We start from the raw sequence: 20,421 nt of genomic DNA on the forward strand, positions 1-20,421 counted from the left end.
TTTATAAATACAACTTTTTACAGTGCTACAAGTGTCTTGCCTATGCATTTCTGCCAAGGAGCTGGAATTCAAAATAGATGGCTCATCAGAGAGTGAGGTGATAGTTTCTACTATAGTTCTTTTAAAAGACTTACTTACAGTTAGAAAGATGACCTCAGTTAAGTGTACTTTGTCACTGAAAATACTTGATTTGCATTTCTAATACAGGTAATTCATTTAAGGTGTTAAAAACAACCAAACCAAATTTACATAATCTTTTATTAATAGTTCTCTGCCAAGACACTGTAGCGAGCATTCATTCAAATATCTTAAAAAATTGACAATGGTTGATTTGAGCAATGCACACTTCATCTTAGAACCAATACTGTACCTGTCATTGAAATTTAATAAATATACACATGTAGATATATTCTCTACTTTAGAATATAAGAAGAAACTCCTGCTGACTTCAACGGAGTGTCAGTATATGCTTGACTAAATTGAAGCCATGGAGGGCCTAGACTCACAAGAGATGAACTATTCAGTTTAAACACACTGTAGCAACCAGATTGCTACTACCAGGCATATGCAATGCAGGCTATGTCTTCAGAAATCAAGTTAAAAGTTAAGATTCAAGAAAGGAGTTGGGGTACCTTGCCACAGCACAGAAACCTCATCAGACTAGACAAACACCAGTCTGATGCATGGAAAAGCCAGGCACAGGCTAGGAAGGAACCTCAGGGCACAGGCTAGGCTGGACTCAGAGAGAGGAATACATTTCTCCCTCAGGGAGACAGCATGTTATTCCAAGCTGCAGAGTATGGCACCTTACCACAGTTTCTCTCAACCCTGCAAGCTGAAGCCAAACTACTGACTTTCTTTTTCTCATTACACGGGCCAAAGCACAACATTCAAATCCAAACCATCTGAAACATGTCATTTCATGAACTGTAGCTGGAAAATCAGGGAGGGACAGTGAAACTTCTGGCTTGGTGCTGAGCAGCCATCCTCGTTCAATCAGTAGAGCGCTACTTATGCTGGACACTGCCTGCTGCAAAATGCTACCTAGGAAGTCTGCAAAGAGCACCTCTTGCCTTCAGTAAAATAGAGAGAGAGGTAGAGAGGACCTGTGAGTTCTTAGTTTACAATGTAAACAATAAAAAGGAAGCAGCCTAATACCTTAGCTGTTCTTTTTTTCCGGTATACACAAATCTAGGCAATAAACATAATCATTTCTACAGCCAACAACGAGCTTTGTTCCCCACACAACAGGGGAAGAGAAAACCTCTCCTGGAAGCTTAGCTACTCCTTCTGCTGTTCCACTCTTGGCATTCAGGATCCACACTTTGCCATCTGTAGATACTGCTGCCAAAAGAATTTTGTTCTTTAAGTCATCGCTTTGGAAAACAAATGGTGTTCCATATACACTTGAAGAGGCTTTAAATTTCCACAGTAAATTACCCTCCATGTTACAACAGTAGATAAAGCAATCATGGGAGCCAAAAAATATTTCTTGCTTAGTTAAACTTGAGATGCATGGAGATGAAAACACCGGTCCATTAGTGGAAAACTGCCAAACCTACAGAAAGAACATAACCACCCATTATGAAAGGTTGTCCACATTATCAGTTTGACAGCAACTGTAATTTTTTAATAGACTAGTTGTTGACAGGAAAGCATTTTATTTCAAGAGCATACTAGATTTCAGCGAGGGCTTCTAAACTACTTGTCAAATTACAAGTTTTTACACACGGAGTAAGTGATAAAAGACTCATAAAATAGATGTGCGAGGGTTACCACCTTCTGTGAGGCCCACATAAAGATGGCCAACTTGGGAAAATAATATTCTTGGGCTGTTGTACCACAATTAGTAGTGAACCTTGTGAATTCTGCTAACATGACATTCTTTGCCAAAAAGGCAAATATTCCGTTTGTAATATATATTTCTTCTGCTCATGCTAATGATGTGTAGATCCCTCCTCAAGAGAGTATCAGTTCTGTAACACTGCTACAAGCAGACAGAGAGCAGAGCATAAGCTAACACGTATTTTACAATTAGAAGAGGCTTAGGAATTGCCATATATACTGCATCTCAGACAAACAAGCAGAAACAGTATCAGTTGTTTTAACACCAGATACAAACCACATTCATCTCTGACAAACTAAACAAATATCCTCCTTTAATTGAACATGAAGGCTGACACATATTTTGCCAGAATTTTTTGACAAATGCATAAACATTCTAAGAAACCTTTACTTCTAAACAACCTGAGAAAAGATGGCTTTAACACATTTGAAAAACTCCAAGACCAAACCCATACCCTTTCATTTGCCTGTTCTACTCTTAACCATTTATTTTGGTTGTAAGCTCTAGACTAGAAATTCTGTTACTGCATCAAGCAACTTGAGAGTTTGTGGTTTTGCCATGAACTACATAGATTACTCTAGGCAAACAGCTTTTCTACTTTCTCCTCTCTGTAACAATAGACATTTTATTTGGTTCACAAAAAGGTATGTGTTAATCATTAAACCTCAGAAAACAGTATTAATAAAGCACCTTATTAAGGGGTTTTTGATGTACATAAAAAACTAATGACACCACTTTTACCTTTTCTCCAGAATGACTGTAACAATATAAGTTTCCATCCACACACCCAACGCAAACGTACTTCTCATTGCAGTGAGGAGAGGAGAAGAGTGGTTTTCTCAGGAAGCTTTTCCAAATCTTACTCCCCATCACCTGTAAATGGCAGCATGGAATAACTGTAATTAACATAACTGTAAGAAGCTGCACAAAACAACCCTTTCTTCACAGCCTGACTCAGCCCTCGGGAATTGAGGGGAAGGAGAGGCAATGAAAACCAGACTTCTCCCATCCAGAATGCCTACCAGAAGCAAAACTTCTCTTCAAATATTAATCTAGCAAAATGTTTACCGTTTTCCATGGGATACTCAATACTCCTGTTTCACCCTTCTCTTCCTTCCCCTAGGCAAAATAATAATTATACTAGTGTAGTAGTTTTAATAAATGATAGATTCTTTTTAATTCCATTCCCAGTTCCTCAGTCTATGACAAGGACCAGGGAAGGAGAGGGTCTCTTGAAAGCAAGTCACATTGATTATGTCATTAACCACAAATACAGTAGGAAATGCTGCAACCCACAATCTATGACTGTCACAATAAGCTCCTGATGTAGCCTGCACATTCCTGTTTTTATAAAAAAATCACTTGGTGCTACAGCTGGATTTCTCAACTACTTGTTACTCAGGATTACAGGGGGGTAAGTAGGGAGAAATCTGCTTTTTCTTAACCACAGCCCACTAGAGCTGCAAAACCATAAACTAGTTTTCTAACTCTAGGTTGGGTGTTACTGCAGAAACTTGTAGTGGGTGGGAGGAAAGATGGTTAGGACTCATACTCTGGGTTGTGCGAGTACAACACGAACAGCTGTTCCAGGTGACTGTTCCTTTTATCAAGCAGGACCAGCTGTAAGCCAACAATGCCTCAGAAACCCATGAAATATCTACCAATATCTATCAAGAACGACATTCTCCAGGAGCAGAGAACAGAATAGGAATCCAAAATTAAGGAGGAGAGCTCCTTAAATTACTACAGGTAAGGAAACCGTAAGAGGAATGAAGGGGCTTCTTTATTTTTTTCTGACCTCAGAAAGCTTGTGCAGTTTTTTTCTAAAACTACTGTCAAAGGGAGGGAGGGAAAAAACAAATCTAGACATAATCTCATTCACTAGTTTAACTGATAAGGTAGTCTATGGGAATAAGAAGACATTGACTCCAACTTTGGTCTATAATCAGCATGTAAATTCAAGCAAGTTACTTACTTCAGTTCTCTTTATCACCAGATGGCTTTCTGAAATACAGGAATTATTATGGTAACCTTGTGTATAATAATAACGCCCTCAAGTGAAAAATATCTTATGGTAACGTATGATCATCTGGTTCCTTTCATCAGAAAGGTGATCTTAACTTCAGAAACGCATTTTGGTTTCATTTAAGTTTGAGACTGGGATCAAAGACAAGCAAAGGTACATACTGGGTTTACAGCCAGTAATAGTCCTCCTAGTGTAGCAACATAAAGATGATGTGGTAAAGAACTTAAACAAGGAGATGAAAACACGGCTCCACCTTCGCAATGTAACTTCCACATACATGCCTTTTTCTGTAAGCACAAGAAAAAAGATAAATAATTTTTCTACAGGAGTTGAAGTTCATCGTTCATCATATTTACAAAGTCCTTCAAATGTCAAAGTTTATCAAACACTGCATTTAGTCAGCAAACACTAATTAAGAAGTGAAGACACAATCTACATGCTATTGTGGCAACACATGCTGTTGGCTACTTTCTTTTCCAGTAAATAAAAGAAATTCAGCTAATGAAGAGGCTGTATCTGCCCCTCTTATTTTCCATCTTCCTTCATCTCTCTTTTAGAATGTAAGATTCTCTCTCCACTATCAAGATTTATTTCTAATATTAATATATTATTAAGTTTTATTTCTAGCTGGGCACCCTATTCTGAAACACCCGCGAAGAATTTAATAACTGAGAAACTTAAGATTTGCTTGAACCAGGACTGAAAACACTGGCACAAGAACCACAGCTGAGAACACCACTGTAACGATTTAATACCACATAATCCTAACCCCACTTCAAGCTGGCCTAACTATTTTACAACTGTAATTGTAGACTCCTGAGAATACTAACACCAGTGGAACTTCATCTCGTGTACTATAAATAGGGTCCCAGCTGGATATTTATTCTTCCATACATAAAGGTTAATCAGTATTCTTACATAAATATCCAAAGAATACACATGTTGGTCATGCGATCCTATGTAGACTAGTCCACTGGAAGGGTCTACAACTGCAGAGCTTTTCACAGAATCTTCTGTGACAAAAGTCCAGTGTATTTCTCCATCACTGCTTTGAAGCACATACACTAAGCCATCGTAACAACCTGTGTGAAATAAAACACAATGGGGGAAGGGGGAAATAATGATTATTTGTATTTATGGTGTGATTTATGCTGCTAGCTGCATCACTTTTGGAAAAAAACAAGATGACTCATGAGATAGATACATTTTCAAAACATTTCCTAAAGTTTCTCCTTTTAGCTCAAAGTCGTTGCTGATAGTTCATACATTCAAAGTTGACTGTTTTGCGTGTTCTTTGCAGGTTACATTTCACTGCCTTTCTATCAAATTCTACAGTAATAATATTAAAAGTCATGAAGAGTTGCTGAAAATGGAGAGTAAGAATGTTTTTTTAAACTACCTCTTTCCCTAGTCTTCCTTGCTGAAAATGAAGATGCTGAAAGAATAAAGTCTGTATGTTTTCTAATGAAACCTGAACTATAATTCTAGAAACTCTTTAAGTTTTAATGAAATATTAATTTTTGTAAGAGTAAATAACAATCAAAATACTAGCAAAAAGATGGTAATATTAGCTTTGTGTGAAAAATCCTCATAACCTGGACATCTGTGCTAACCAGTGATGTATACATATTAGCTAAAAAGATAACACTAAGATGAATAATGGCAACTCTGTTGACAACGGATATGACAAAACCCAAAAAAACTATTGAAATATGTTCTCTACATCTCCCAAAAGAAGAGTCAAATGAGATAATTAAAACTCTGTGAAAAATAATCTGAGACATTACATATTAATTTCTACCTCTATCAATTTTTAAAGACATTTTAAGACTGTATCATCTTTCCATACTTAAAAAAAAAAACCCAACAAAACAACAAAACAGCTTAAAGGTCACACCTTATCAACTGTTAAAAAGAAATGGTACCCACTGACTATTCCTTAATAAGGCCTTATTATTAAATTGGCATATACTAAAGCACAAGTGTATATGTTAGATAAGCGCCATCAATGGTTAGCATGAAACTTACTTCTTCCTTCTGTTTCTATTTTATAATGAATTAATTCTGACACAGATATAGAAATTTATGGAAAGCATAGATGGAGGACATTCAGAGGTAAAAAATAAGATTCTCTGTCATTCATCTTGTATTTAGCAGAAAAAACATGATTTAAAATGAAGGCAAAAACAAAAGGCATACCAACAACTATGAAATTTCCACACTTAGATATGCAGGCAGAAGATTCAATACGATCTCCAAGGTTCTTCTCCCATTTTATTTCTCCCAAATCTAGATCAATCGCCTGCATTGCATGAGAGTGAGAGCCAACATATACAGATGCAGATACTTCTTCATTAGATGGTATTATAACCAGTGGTGATGCATCAACACATTTTCTTGTATTTGACTTCCACCTTATGCATAATGCCAACTCCGCCGTTGTTACATGACTACACTCTGCATGGATATCCTGTACAGAGCCACAGTCAGTTTTATTTGCCTTGTTTGTAACTGTTAAGATACTGTCCTCCATTTCATACCCTTGTGCATGGCTTTTCATTATACCTGGAGTCACTAAATGCAGAAAGGATGGTTGCTGCAGCAGTTCCACTCCCACCTGTACCGTATTATTGGGTTGCATAAAAGTCTTGGTGAAATTCATAGGAAAAAAATGATTTCCTCTGCTTAGTGCAATAAACGAAATTAACCCTGAAGTAACCTCAAGACCTCTTTCAGATTTCAGTTTAATATATTTTCCATGGAATTCCTCTCCACTGTTCCCACTTAATTTTCTTTTCACAGCATTGTCATAAGTCATTAATTGGTCTTCATCTGGAAACAGAATTTTAAGAATATGTCTATAAACCTCTTCAATCGAGTGACTGAGAATAACTTCAAGGAGTCCAGGCACCACTTTGCCTACCAGCATCTCAATTTCATCATAAAATCGTAGAGCCTTTAAGGAGTCTCCACCACTGTGCAGAAATACCGCATCTTTAGAAATTCCAGGGGAATCACCTAGAAGACCCAGAGCAGACTAGAGAAAAAAAGAAAGAAAGAGGTAACAGTCCATGGGTGTTACACCATGTCACACACATAAAAACTCAAGTTGGGTAAAATCCACCTGAACACCCAGAAGTCCCACTAAAAGTCAACAACTCAGGAAACTCAATACTCTGCAAAAAGTCACATGAAACATGTTAGTGCCAACTGAGGTAGTGATGGAACAAGAGCTGGGGAGAAATGGGGAAACAGGGAGATACTAGTTCTGTACTACGAAATGTTTTTCTCATTCAAATTGTGCAGTTTAAGGAACTAAACCAAACTGCGGTGTATTTTTGTTGGCCGTTTCCAATCACAATACTATTAATGACAACTTTGCAGATAAAACATCAATGTCTTTTGATGAAATTGGTTTAGGTGCTTCATTTTATTAATAACACATAAACTGGTATCTTTTACTTCTGAATTACTTACGTAACCAATTTACCTACCTACTTTGGAACCTATGACACCTTTAATTCATGAAGGATTTTGGATTTGGCATTGTTACTGCAACAAACAGCAGTTACTATGTCACCTCTCACTGCACTCTCTACTTGGTTAAGTCTGGGTACGAAGCACAAATCCTCTGGTTTTGGAAGCCACTTTTCTGCTGTCCGTAATGGGTCTAAGGCACATGCCATCCCTTTAAGTTATCATTTCTACAGCCACCAATACTGCGAGTATCAGCACAGGCAAACTGGGTTACTAATTTCACTACATTTACTTGTTCAGGTCCTAGCAAACCCAACTTTCAGGTGAAACTTGGAAGTCTACCTTTGAAAAAAACCAAAACAGTAATACTGTTTGGCATCACATTTCAATACCTTGAAAAACATCTCTAGCACTGGAGTTTAGAAACAACACAAACAGACATTCCATGAGACAATCATGCAAATTTGCCATCTATTTAAAAAAAAGACTCTTCATAATTGTCTTGAGAAATAAGAAACTCTACTAACACAGTAGCTATTTTGTACAAAGTTTCCATGTCTCAGTTCCTTGTTTCCCTTAGGAATACCCTCCTTGGCATGTGAAGCAGTACTCAAAAAGCTACTGACAGGTTACGTCCTTCCTATGCTAATTGCTTATACCTCATTGCCTGCAGTTTTATCTGATAGAAAAATATAAATGACTCCCTCTTGGCCACTGCAGAGTAATTTATATTTAAGCATTAACTGAACAGAAAGAGTTGTACTGCTTAAATCTATAGGCAGCTAGAATGTTCGGGTTGCATTAGTCATACTTCTTAAAACTGTTTAATTCCTGACACATGTATAATGATCCACTTGCAAAGATAAAAAGCAGCCCAAAATACTACCTTCCATAAATACTGCAATCTTTCCCACAATTCCTCTGCGCCACTCAGCTTACTGTCACGCCTTCTGGAGTTTAGATGGTTCTGGTAAATCTTGTTCAGTTCAGATATATCAACTTTGCCTTTGTAGAAAATAAAGTATGATTTTTTTCATTGCTCTTTTAGCATTCACAATTTCAAAACTTGCTGTGCCTAAAAAGTGATTTTATTCTTGTACATACTTCCTTATCCATATTCAATGCACCTGCATTTTTTTTTACCCAGTCAATCAAATATACAGAATCCAGTGAGGTTTTTGAAAATTTAGCCTAGCCTCCCACATAATCCCACCTTCAAGATCTGATCTTTCCCTGGCTGAAGTCAGGGTTCTGTTGCGGACTGCAACAGGAACGATTGAGAAAGAAATATGCAGCGTTAAAACTAAATTGATTTTACCACTATTCTTTGACTCTCAAATGAAACAGTATCAAGAAAACATAACAGCAGTCATGATTTTCTACTAGGAGTTAAGTTAACTAATCTACAGATTTTAAAAGCCTGAATCGGGTACTGGAGTTTGGTTAATAAAAAGATAAATTACAAAAAAAAAAAAAAAAAAAAAGCACAGGAATAAAGTTGATTAAAATAAATGGCAAGGGTACTTAATAATGTCATTTACCATGTGATGTTAAAGGCAAAGCTTTAATCAGGACAAGCTCATCAGGGACTGCGTAAGCTGGTAGACATTTCTGGAGTTCTTTAACTACTTCTTTCTCTTCTAAATCATCTTTGGGTACAACAAACAGAATAAGTTTTTCCTGCTGATACCAGGTCACTGCACAAGCTTCTACCTGACAAAGATCTTCAGCAGCCTGTAATTAAAAAATATTAGTCTTGCTTTGAAATGCAGTTCATCAATAGAGTACAATGAGTAAAAGCACAATCAAAAAAGTACACATTTAAAAAACGTATTTGCCTCCCATTCCTACATTGTATCCTACGAAATAGCTTCTCTTGTAGCTGAAGTTTGTACTTCTTTGCATAAAAATAAACTCAGAGATATATGTCATTTGCCTAATTGTCATCAATGAGACATATTCCATGAGTCTGACAATCTTGTAGAACACTCACTGCACAAGCATTGCAGTACAATGTTCAGTATTTTTTGGGGTGTTTATACAGTTCTCAATTCTCCTGGAAGCAACCATACAATAAAACAGACTTCCAAGAACCAAACTCCTCTCTAAATTATATGACTAGATTTTTGATAATACACCCTCCCAACTTTTTAAGACTCCTAAAAGTCATCTGAAAATTAGTAAGTACCCATCTCTGATGATAATGATGCATTCCTTATCCCTGCTCTTTTATACTGGCATAACTCTACTTACTAGATGTTGCATTACCTGCTGCAAACATTCAATATTAAAACGTTTGCCGTGACGTTTAATCTGATTGTCTTTCCGGCCCAAGAAGAAAAACTTTGCATTCTGCACTCTTACAAAATCCCCTGTTTCTCTCATTGTGCCCAGGGGTACAGTTACTTCATCATCAAGAAAGCAGATTCGTTCTTCACCACCTACACAAGAAAAAGTTGTGGTCCTATATATTAAATAGCTAACTGTAAATGAAAATTACAAAGAGTATTTTGTCAAATTCTCCTACACTCTAACAAGCACTGTAAGAAGTACTAAAAGATTATTATCAATATCTAAACTTCTGCAATGTGCAAATTGGGCTGTGCAGTTAAATTCAGTTAACAGACAAAACTTACTTCACCTGAGAATGTCAAAATGCAAATAGGAAAAAAAGTCAATATAATGAAAGCACAACGTGCAGATAAAATGATGGTAATTTCCTGATCATCATTTCAACAACTTAAAATACCATCAGAAGGTTCCCAGCCCAATAGGAACTTAAGTTATATATTAATCTGTATATCAGAGGCAGACAAGTAAAATAATCAACATATTATTAAAACTCAGTCAACTAAGAAAAGTATCTTAGATGAATAAGAAATATAAAGTAACCTATAAATATTTGTCCCTCGCCTTCCAGAACTGCAGAACCATTGGCATCTCTGACCTCAACTTTTGTTCCAAGGAGCGGTGATCCCAAATGAATATGGAAATCAGTTCTAAATACATTAAAAGAGAGAAATAGTAAAAATCTTCTGAACACAAAACAACTGTTTTAGAAATGAGTTAGCATACTTTTTTAAAGCTCTTTTAAAGGTTTGGCATTAGAACAAAAGTAGATGCTTGGGGCTTCTTTCTACAAATGTTTCTTCTTTAAAAACATCTCAATTTGTTCAAAATTACAAATGTCAGTGTGCATGGGTTTCATTTTCATCTACCAAAACCCCCCAGAATTACAGAAAATAAGGCTTGAACAGACTCTGAAAAACCCCAAAAGAACCCTGAGAGCTTCAGCCAGTTTTTAAGTTGAAACTTCCATCAAATCAACCAATTTAAACATATGTAGCTGCTTTCTAATTCATTCTTTCCCTGTCCTTTGAGCTTTTGTTCTATTTTATTACTGATGTTGTGGCAACAAGTACAGTTGACTCTTTCAGAAAAGACTGAAATAAAAGAAACTGTAATTTCAATGCCAAGTACATATCTAGTATAACTTCTGTTGACTGCAGACTGATTCCTTACTTTCTCTTCATTCTCTAGCCTCTTCAAGCACTTGCAGTACCTCATTTATTGAATATAGACACTGTTTCTGAGTGCGAGTAGAGAATAATATATTTTCTTTAGTATAATAAAATTTATAAAGCAAAGTAACTTTAAATAACTTTGGTAATATATGAAATTAGGCATGGATTCCAGTTCAATTTCCATCATGAAGTATTAATGTTTGAACTCAGAGAAATCAGAATGAAAATGAGTTTTGCATAAGAATTTAATAACCCTTTATGCCCATCCACCATTTTCACTTTTCAAGGGTAGAAGTACCAGGTTAATGTATTGTATCATTTGTTCAAAATACAACACATCTAACTCAAATCGCATGTATAATTATCATGCCAGAGAATAATTACACATTTCAGAGAGCAAATGAAACACTGAACTAGCTGGAAGTACCTTTCATGATCTTCACACTCCTGTAACGCTCTTTATAAAATACAATGAACAACAACAACAAAACAGAAGTCAGAAATTGAGTAAAAAAAGGCGGAGTGCTAAATGATGAAAAGGAAGTATTCTGGGAGTCCAAGTAAAATTACTGTGAGACCACGGGTGATCCACTTGGACAAATTTCTGCCAAGCATACTGGTCAACTAATATCAGTGGAATCATTTGCTGAATAGTGTATTATGCAATATTAGAAAAAACCCAGTACCTCCTCTCTGCTTAAGTGATTATTTGTGGAGTTTTAAAAACTGTAGGCAAAAGCACGGTAGCAGTAAGAAACACACGTATATATTATGATTACATTTGAAAATAAACTTGAGCATTTTTGCTTAACACAAGTGAATCTCAAAAGTAACATTCTGAACTTGACAGCACTAAGCTATGACTGTATCTTTGTTCCAGGGCTATATTAAAAGTTAGACCCATTTCTTTACTCTCACTGACAGCTGTGTTAGGTTTCTTCTCTTTGACCATGCACGATCTTACTGGAAAAACCTCATGATGACCAAGAGCGTGGCTAACTGAAGTTACTAGCAAATTGGGTAGGAGCCGTTTGACCGCAGAAGTGCGAAACGATTCAATAGTGTCACATAGTGAGAGACAGTACACCCTTGACTAGGCTCGTCCAGGTTCAGCATGTGGAATCACAGGCTGGAATGAGGAAGAGGTCTAGATACAGAGATGACTAAAACAGAGACCATCAAGACATATTATATGAAACTTAACAGGTCAACAGTACACAGAATTTTAGACTGCGGTTCTGTCATTCAAGAATCATTCATCAACAACTGTTACTTGAGGGGGATGTATTACAGCAAGAGAGACTGGATTAGTCTCTCTTGGATTAGAGAGACTAATAGAGAAATAGACTGGATTAGTCTATTTCTACATTAAAAACAAATGTAACTTCTACCAGCATAAACACTCATGAGGACTCAGTAGCCCTGGAAACAGGAGACCAAGGTTCTATTTCCAGTCATTTTCATTCTTCACATGCATTCACAAGCCATGAAAATAGTCAATTTTCCTACCTAAAATCATCAGTAAAAACCTCTTCAGGAATCTTGTAGCAAGTGGCCCAGCTCGACACTTCAGTAATACCATACAGATTAAAAATACTTGTTTTGTTCTCCTTATGCTTCCAACTTTTCACGAGATTCACTACGGGAAATGCTTCGCCACCAAGGGCTAGGACACGAAGTGAAGTATTTGCAGACAACACTGTTGATTTAATAATGTGAGCTCCAAACCTTCTGAGAAGTGTTGGTGTTGCCTGAATGATAGATATTATAAAAAAAGATTAGAGAAAGACCTGTTATATTTTTTCAGTATACCTGTAGCTATCTTCCTGCCTTACCATATCCACCGCATAGCTATATTGTGGATGTACTTAACAATCATCTACGTAGAGCAGACGGCATCAACCATCAGATACCAGTATATATATCACAGTGGTGTTCTGTGAGATTTTGTTTCTCATGTGAAGCCTTAATGAGTACTATCAGCACCAATCTATGTTCTTCTGCAGTTTCCTCTTTACTTAGATGTGTTATGGGTTCCCTGTTGTGCCACAGCTATTACCTAAAGAGTGTGTACATTAGTTCTCATGTTAATTACTCTGAAACAGAAAGCAGAAAACACAGTATTCTCTTGATGTTACTGTTTGAGCTTTTTTAACCCTTCATTCCAGAATGTTACAGCAAAAACAACCTATACAAGTGATTAACCTACACATAGAACATTTAAAGATCTTTCCATAGCACTAAAAATTCCAAGGATGCCAGATTCTGGGTTATTCCTGATTTTTGTAAATGTAACAGTATACAAAGATTAGTTTTTCTGAAAGCCTTCTCATCTTATTCTAAAATGAGCAAGGGGGAGAAAGAGAAGGAGGGGAATTAAAAGAAAAAAAACAACTTCCTTAAATACAACTCCTGTCAAACTACTGGTGATGTAGAGCCCTTTCACTGAAAGGAAAAGCAACAAATCATCTTAACAGACACATCTCACTTTCATTTTTGCCTACTTTTTCTAGTAAGAGGACTGGAAAATCAATGGAATAATTTCTTACCAGGTTATTTTCTTCTAGTAATAGATGAAGACCATCGCTTTTCAATTGATCATTTTAACTTTGGTGAATTATAGTGAAGAAAGACAGGGTAAAAATTACTCTTTCCCTCCCTCATAATAACTTTTCAGATTTCTCAAGTCTGCTCAACCAAGTCAAGAGGGGAATGTAATGTCTTGCTATAATTTAAGAAACATCATAAAATTATTCATCAGTTAAGCTCTAAGGAAAACATTTTTGTCATTAATTCAGCTGGGAAGCACTTCCTTCACTGATTAAGAAAATGATCAAAAAAATCACAAAATCAAACTTTTCTTAGAAAGACATTTCAAATGCCTCCATTCGCCAAATTTCACCTTTCTCTATTAATGCTTAACATGCTTAAAAACCCCTGTATCTTAAAAAGTCTTAAAACCCATACTTTAAAAATTCTGCTAAACTGATCAAGAAACTTGTATATGATAGGAAAATCTACACTATTGAGATTTGTAGTAATCATAATAAATAAGAGCAGATAATAAAGTTACAAAGTATTTGTAACTAGTTGATTTTTTTCTGCTGTGGAATCTTCAGCTAACTACTCATTAATCTTAAATTTATACCCTACAATCTCAACTACCACCATTCGTCCAAGAGAAAAGGAAATCTCAGCATTTCTATGAGTGCAAATACTTCAGAATTACAACATTAATGGCAAAGCAAGGCTTAGGGGTTGATTTATCATAATTAATAGGCTAATCAGATCATACTCATTTTGTTCAAAATCAGTTACAAGTGAGATCCTTGATCTAAGGACTTACCCTAATTTATGTTTCCATACACAATTAATAGTTTCACGAAACACCTTGTTACACTACAAGGCAACGGTTAGACTTATTCAGCAATGCTGGATGCTCATAACTTCAAGTAAATTTTCCAAAAATGAACTTTAAAACTATCAAAATTGAGACAATACAGGAGATGATGCATGCTAAGGCACAAGGAGCACATGAAGCCTCATATAAAAAGGTGGCCTGAAAACAATGTGTTACTGTGGAAGCAATTATTCTCTTGCTCTCATTATTGTAAAAACAACAAACGTTTTATCATCCTACAAATGGAAATGGTTTAGTTGTTGTATTTTTAGCATAGAGGCTACCATTAAAACTTAAAAGTTCTTTATGAGGAAAGGCTCCAAGACCAAGCCCATTAAAAAGTGGTAAAAATGTCTGTAACAGGTTACTCCATTACCAGATTCTTCAGAACTAACTGCTTAATTAACAGAATAATTAAGTCTTAAGAATTAATGGTTTCTTAAGATGAACACTGGTTTTATCTTTAGTTCCTTGCTTTCTGTCAGAAAATGTTCAAGGCTTCGATCAAATGGTAATTTTCTAATCAGCTAACACTCTACAGCAAAAAGGATAGCATGAGCTGCGCCCTCAAGGAAGAACACATCTGTTCTATTCTCATTAACATCTAGACTGATGAAAAAGCAGGAGACATTAGGAAGGGTGAGAAGCAAGACACTGAAGACACTTATCTTAGGTGTTGCCTACCTGCAAAACTGTCACATGGTGATGGTGAAACAGAGCAGCAGACAGCTCCACAGGCACCATTTTAATAGTGTTTGGTACTATAAGAATAGAGGCTCCACTTGTCAGAGCAACAAACAATTCAACCACAGATGGGTCAAATGTCAGCGGAGAAGCCAGGAATAGCAAATCATCCCGTGTGATCTCAAATATGGATCTAAAAGAAGAAAGCTGGCAATTACAAATCTAACGCATGTTGTTAGAAAACATTTTCAAAGCAGAAGAGCAGCATGAAAGAAATGTGCTTTAGCAAAGCTAAGGTCTTAAGGGCTGCTCTGAATACACAGGCATAGGCAGGCCAGACAATTTGAGCATGAGGTCCTGCATCAAGACTGTAACTACTGATTAAACTTAATGAGGTCCTTTACTAAGATACCCACCACATTACACACCAATACAGTCTGTTGGATGACATATTTTAACTAATGGATGCTCATTTAAAAAAAAAAAAAAAGGATGGTATTTTCCATAATTTGATTTTTTTTTAGAAAGTATTAAATGAAGCAGAAAGAAACCTAGGTAGCCTAAAAAGGAATTAGGACTTAAAAACTACAGAACACAGTAAATATAATTAATAATAATTAATAATTAATTTTGTTATACATTTCTTTTAAGTTGCAAGCCAGAATACCCTATGTGTCAAATTTGTAAAAGCATTTAAAAGGAAACTGGAAACTACACTTACTTAAGATGTTGAATATTTGGCACTATACATTTATGAGGCACTCTGACTATTTTGGGGATCCCTGTAGTTCCTGATGTGTGCAAGACATACGCTAAAGAGCGCTTCTGGCCAACATCCATGTATGTTCCTTCCGATGTTTTTACTTCGGTTTGATCTGGGTGAATAGTATATCCTGGCTGCAAGTTAGCCATAGCTTTGGAAGGTTCACATTTACTTGTCACATTGTCTACTTGTGAATTTAAACCAGTGTTGCTCGAGCTCATTTGGAAGAGAGTTAAACCAATATGTTCTATTGTGGAAGAATTGTGGTTAAAATAACTAACATGGGACATCCGGAATTTCTGTAAGAGAAAAGAAACAAATTAAACAGCAGAACTCAGGACATGCTATTATTGTTCTACTTTATGCAATGAAATATCCAACAGCGTTTCATACAAATAAACTGATTTTTCATGCCCCTACTTTTTGAGGACACACATCAGACAGTTTTAAGCTCGTGCATTTTTATATATTAAATATGGGTGAACATAGACTTTATAAATGTGAAATAAACGATTCTGCAAGCAAATAATGAAAAGAGAAAATACAGAATTCAGCAGAAAACCAAGAACTCTGAATTATAACTAGATGGTTCAATCTTGTCTATTCCCTTTCCAATGAGTGAGGGTATAAGATCTGGGAGGAGTTGGACAAAAGGAAACCACGGAATTAAATGCAGGAGTTTTTTCAACTATTGCAAAGATTTCCAACTCTCATCCTTGACATATGGAGAAACAAGTCTGGAAAAGTCTTCCAATGCCAGGGCCCAAGAAGCTTGCCTGGACAACACTGTAATAGGAAAGTAGGCAATTTTTTTGAAGAGGAGGAGAAGTACTTTGAACTGCTAATTTTAATAATGTTCTTTTCCAAATGAGAAAGACCACCTCTTGACATGAAGAAATAAAACAACCCCACCCAAGCTAATGACAGTCTGAATAGCTACACATTTCTAAATTGCCCTTTAATGCTTCCTGGAAAAGCCTGAACACTTACATTTATTTTGTCATTCTCAACGAGGACATACTGAAGATTGCTTTTCTTCATGAAGTAAGTGGATAACATTGGTGGTGCATCTGGATCAATAGGAGAATAGGCAGCTGGAACTTGCAGGATTCTAACAAGACACAAATGTTTTAAACTTGTTTAAAAAAAAAATTAAGAAAATCCTCTTAAATTTCACTAATATTTCTTTTATACCTTTATAATTCCCAGAGCTAGAAAATGTATCCACAACATAACTTTTAAATGTTTTGTTGGAAATAAAGTAGGAAAAACAATCAGTGTTGCCTTTTGGTATTTTACAGCAAGAAAAAAGATTAAAGCTAGATGAAAACATTCAACATTATTTATGGCCAACCAGGCTGTTGATGACAAAGGTATCACTGACATCAACAGCACATTTGAAAAGCTTCTGCTATTGACTAGGAAATGAAATACAAGCTTTTTGTTCATATATATAGATTTTAAAACATATTTTAAAAAATCCACTTTAAGTCTGCACACTGAAAGCATTTTCTGTTCTTACTAGTCTAAAGAATCCAGCATCATGAAATCTGAGCACGTACTCGAACTTCTTCCCCAATAAAAGAGCAAAGGAACACCAAGCATCATTCTGCTCTCATTCACTGCGCTTTACATTGTCGTGCTTCCTCAACAATTGCTCACTACAATCCCCCCCTCTAGTGGCTCCACTTGATAAAGACAAGCACTTGAATTTATGCATACCACCAACAGCCAAGACAAAAGTGGCAACCAAAATCTGATCAGCTCCCATAAATCTTCTCATTTCTTCTAAGGCTGGGTTCCCACGTACAATTAATTATATCTCCTCTCTGTGCAAGTGATTTATCACTGCAATAATGACGAGATCCAGAATGCAGACTTGGAAATCACGACATTCTGCGTACTAGAATAACCACTGGAATCACCTAAACCTGCTCTGCATCATATGCAGCACTTAACGACTCAGCAACAACAGTTGTAAGGAGCAAAACGCCCCAGTATTTCCCAGTTACACAGCAAAAGAAAACGGTGTTGCTGCTTGGTTCAGTGGGATATAGGATAAACCAGGTGGCAAGGGACCCCAGCATGCTTCATCCAACCTCCTGCTCAAGCAGGGCCAGCTGTGACACCAGACCAGGTTGTTTGGGACTTTATCCAGTCAGGTCTTGAAAATCTCCAGGAATGGTACCTGCACATCCCTGGACAACCTGCTCCACTGCTGGACTGGGGGCAAAAGTATTTCCTGACCAGTGAGAACGCTCCTCAGTGCTTCTGGGAGGTTTATGATTGCGGCGTGCTCTCACTCACTTCACTCAAATCTCTATACTCAACTGTGATACATCCTCTTGTGTGCAGTGTGACAATAATAAATACTGACACAGACCATCCCCCTAGGAAGCACAACTGCTGCCGTATACATCAGCTGAAGACAATATGCTTGTGATGCTGCAATTCTACATTACATCATAAATGCAGTGGATATAAAAGATACATACGTAAAGGATATAAACATTAGAATTTATCAGCAGAAGTAGGGCTTCAAAAATAGATGAATTAACTTGAATACTGAGATCACAAATATTTCAATCTCCTGGCCATTAAATAATCAATGTCACTTTAGTGCTGCATTGCTCATTACTTTATCCTACAATGTTTGTAATGGAACTTGAACTGTGTGCTCATTTAGCTTAAAGCATGAAACTTGTTTTCAATGCATTATTTTTTTTCTAGCAAGACAAGAATACATTAAAAAACCTGCGTACTCCTTTTCTTGTACAGATACCTTTATTCTGTTGGATCACCTCCATTTTTCAACAAGCACAACAGATACTTGTAATTAATGTTTTATAGTTCTATAAATATGCTTAGTCACTTTTTAAAAAAGGAAACAGTTACAGACACTTTACAATCAATGAATTTAAGATTCAAAATAACTTTAGCAGTGGTTTTTCAAGATTATAATACTGCCATCTTTTTCTTTAAAGAATGCAAGACACCAGTGCCTCTTGCCTGTATTACTACAGTATTGCTGCATTTCTGTTGTTATTAAAATAAAAACAAACTGAAAATTTGCTTTTAGAGATGACCCATAAAAAAAAAAAACCAAACCAGACTGCAAGCATTCAAACCATTACCCTAAGATCCAAGATGGTAAGTTTATTCCTGGATAGCAGTAAAGGCCTATTTCACATTTTCCTTGCTGATCACAGTGCTTTTGAAGGAAAGTTGTTAATTCCACGGCCAGCTTAACCACCGTCGCATACGTGTAGGAAGCTGGAGATTTGCCATTGCACTCATCAAACCAAACTGCTTTTCTATCAGAGTAAAGGCTTGCTGCCTGATTCACCAGTTCCTGAAGAGTCATCTCAGATGCACATCTTCAATGCCCCTGGAAGATGAACAGACCAGACTGCATTGTCACCTCCTCACTCCTAATACTTCACTCAAACTATATAAGGACAAAAAGCACTACCAAGAAGGAAGAAAGATTCATGACAGAAAACTCACAGCCTCACCACACTTTATACTGCAAAAGCATAAAGCTTTTTACTTTTATTGTTTGCCATGGGTCTTATACTAAGGCCCAGGATACAGTAATTCACCAAGATTTCATTGCACAGAGATAGTTTGTTCCTCACCATTACGCCTTTATTTTTAAAGCTTAGCACCACTGAATTAATAACTTGATTCATACGAGTTCTCTTTACTAGAACTGTGAAATAGAATCCTTCCTTTGCAAGCAGAAAACCCAACGCACGGATTGCTAAGGCTTTTGGGGCACTAACGCTCCTGCTGCGGCACGCACGCCGCGGCCCTACGGCCCCTCCCGTCACGCCCGCAGCGGTGACCCAGCCGCGGATCGGAAGGCTCCGGAGACCCTCTGGCCTCCGCCGCGGCAGCGCTCCCGAGCCAGGACGGGCGGCGCCCGCACACCCCGCCGCGCTCAGTGCCCCCGTTTCCACCCGCGACGGGCACGGCCTGGCCGCTCCCGGGGCGGCGGCTGCGCCACGAGCACCACGGGACCTCTCCGGGGCGGACGCCATCAGCGCGGCCCCCGCGGCCGCGGGCCCCACCTGAGGCAGCGCCGAGCAGCACCCCAGCACCCTCCTTTGCTCCTCCGCCACCTAGCAACAGAACGTTAGCGCTTCCGATTGGCGGCACAGTGCTCGTCCTGCCCGACTCCGCAGTAACGCAGCGTCTCATAGCCCAGTGGCCGTCGCGCTGTTAGGGCGTCCACAAGCAGCGCCCGGGGTGGCGCCATTGTTCTCCTGAGGGTAAGAGGAACAGGGAGGACGCCGGAGCCCTCCAGCAGCTTCTCCTTCAGACAGGAGGAGAAGGCTGAAAAACCCGCAGGTGGCCTGGGTGAAGGGCGCGGTTTGCCCGCCACACTCAAGAGTTCAGTTATCTCTGTCCCCGTGTAGTCGCTCCCTCCCTTCCCCCCCCCCCCCCCCCCCCCCCCCCCGAGGTGGTACAGCCCTTCCTGCCGGTGCGATCGCCGTTGGCATGGGGGTCGGGACGGGACGGCCCTTGTCGCGGCCTCTGCGGCAGCCCCTGTGCCGGGAGCCCGGCGGGGCGGAGGGGCCTTGGGCTGGGTGTGAGAGGCGCCGGCGGGAGCCGGCGCGGGTAACGCGGTATGGCTGAGGTATGGTGCGGGGGTGGAGGGGGGGCGGTTAATGCGGGACACGAAACGATTTTGCTCCA

General features: G+C 38.0%; 1 protein-coding gene across 4 annotated transcripts; it reads right to left on the minus strand.

The window, feature by feature from the left end:
- Window positions 1-239: 239 nt before the first annotated feature.
- On the minus strand, window positions 240-19,964 carry AASDH (aminoadipate-semialdehyde dehydrogenase). Of its 4 annotated transcripts, none has more exons than XM_030491295.1 (16): window positions 19,794-19,964; window positions 18,855-19,108; window positions 16,711-16,831; window positions 15,679-16,019; window positions 14,958-15,150; window positions 12,383-12,624; window positions 10,242-10,348; window positions 9,618-9,790; window positions 8,891-9,083; window positions 8,563-8,625; window positions 8,236-8,354; window positions 6,072-6,909; window positions 4,791-4,954; window positions 4,034-4,159; window positions 2,588-2,719; window positions 240-1,558 (listed from the first exon to the last, which is right to left on the minus strand). In XM_030491295.1, the coding sequence occupies exons 2-16, from the start codon at window positions 19,082-19,084 to the stop codon at window positions 1,160-1,162; spliced, it is 3,441 nt and encodes a 1,146-aa protein (XP_030347155.1). In that variant the 5' UTR covers window positions 19,085-19,108; window positions 19,794-19,964; the 3' UTR covers window positions 240-1,159. The 4 variants fall into 4 exon arrangements, with proteins under 4 accessions (XP_030347155.1, XP_030347156.1, XP_030347157.1 ...); XM_030491296.1 differs by lacking the exon at window positions 19,794-19,964 and adding an exon at window positions 19,743-19,775 and having other exon boundaries at window positions 18,855-19,104; XM_030491297.1 differs by lacking the exons at window positions 8,563-8,625; window positions 19,794-19,964 and having other exon boundaries at window positions 18,855-19,245.
- Window positions 19,965-20,421: the final 457 nt, after the last annotated feature.

Source organism: Strigops habroptila, chromosome 7 (genome assembly GCF_004027225.2).
Source record: "Strigops habroptila isolate Jane chromosome 7, bStrHab1.2.pri, whole genome shotgun sequence".
NCBI classification, from domain to species: Eukaryota; Metazoa; Chordata; class Aves; order Psittaciformes; family Psittacidae; genus Strigops; species Strigops habroptila.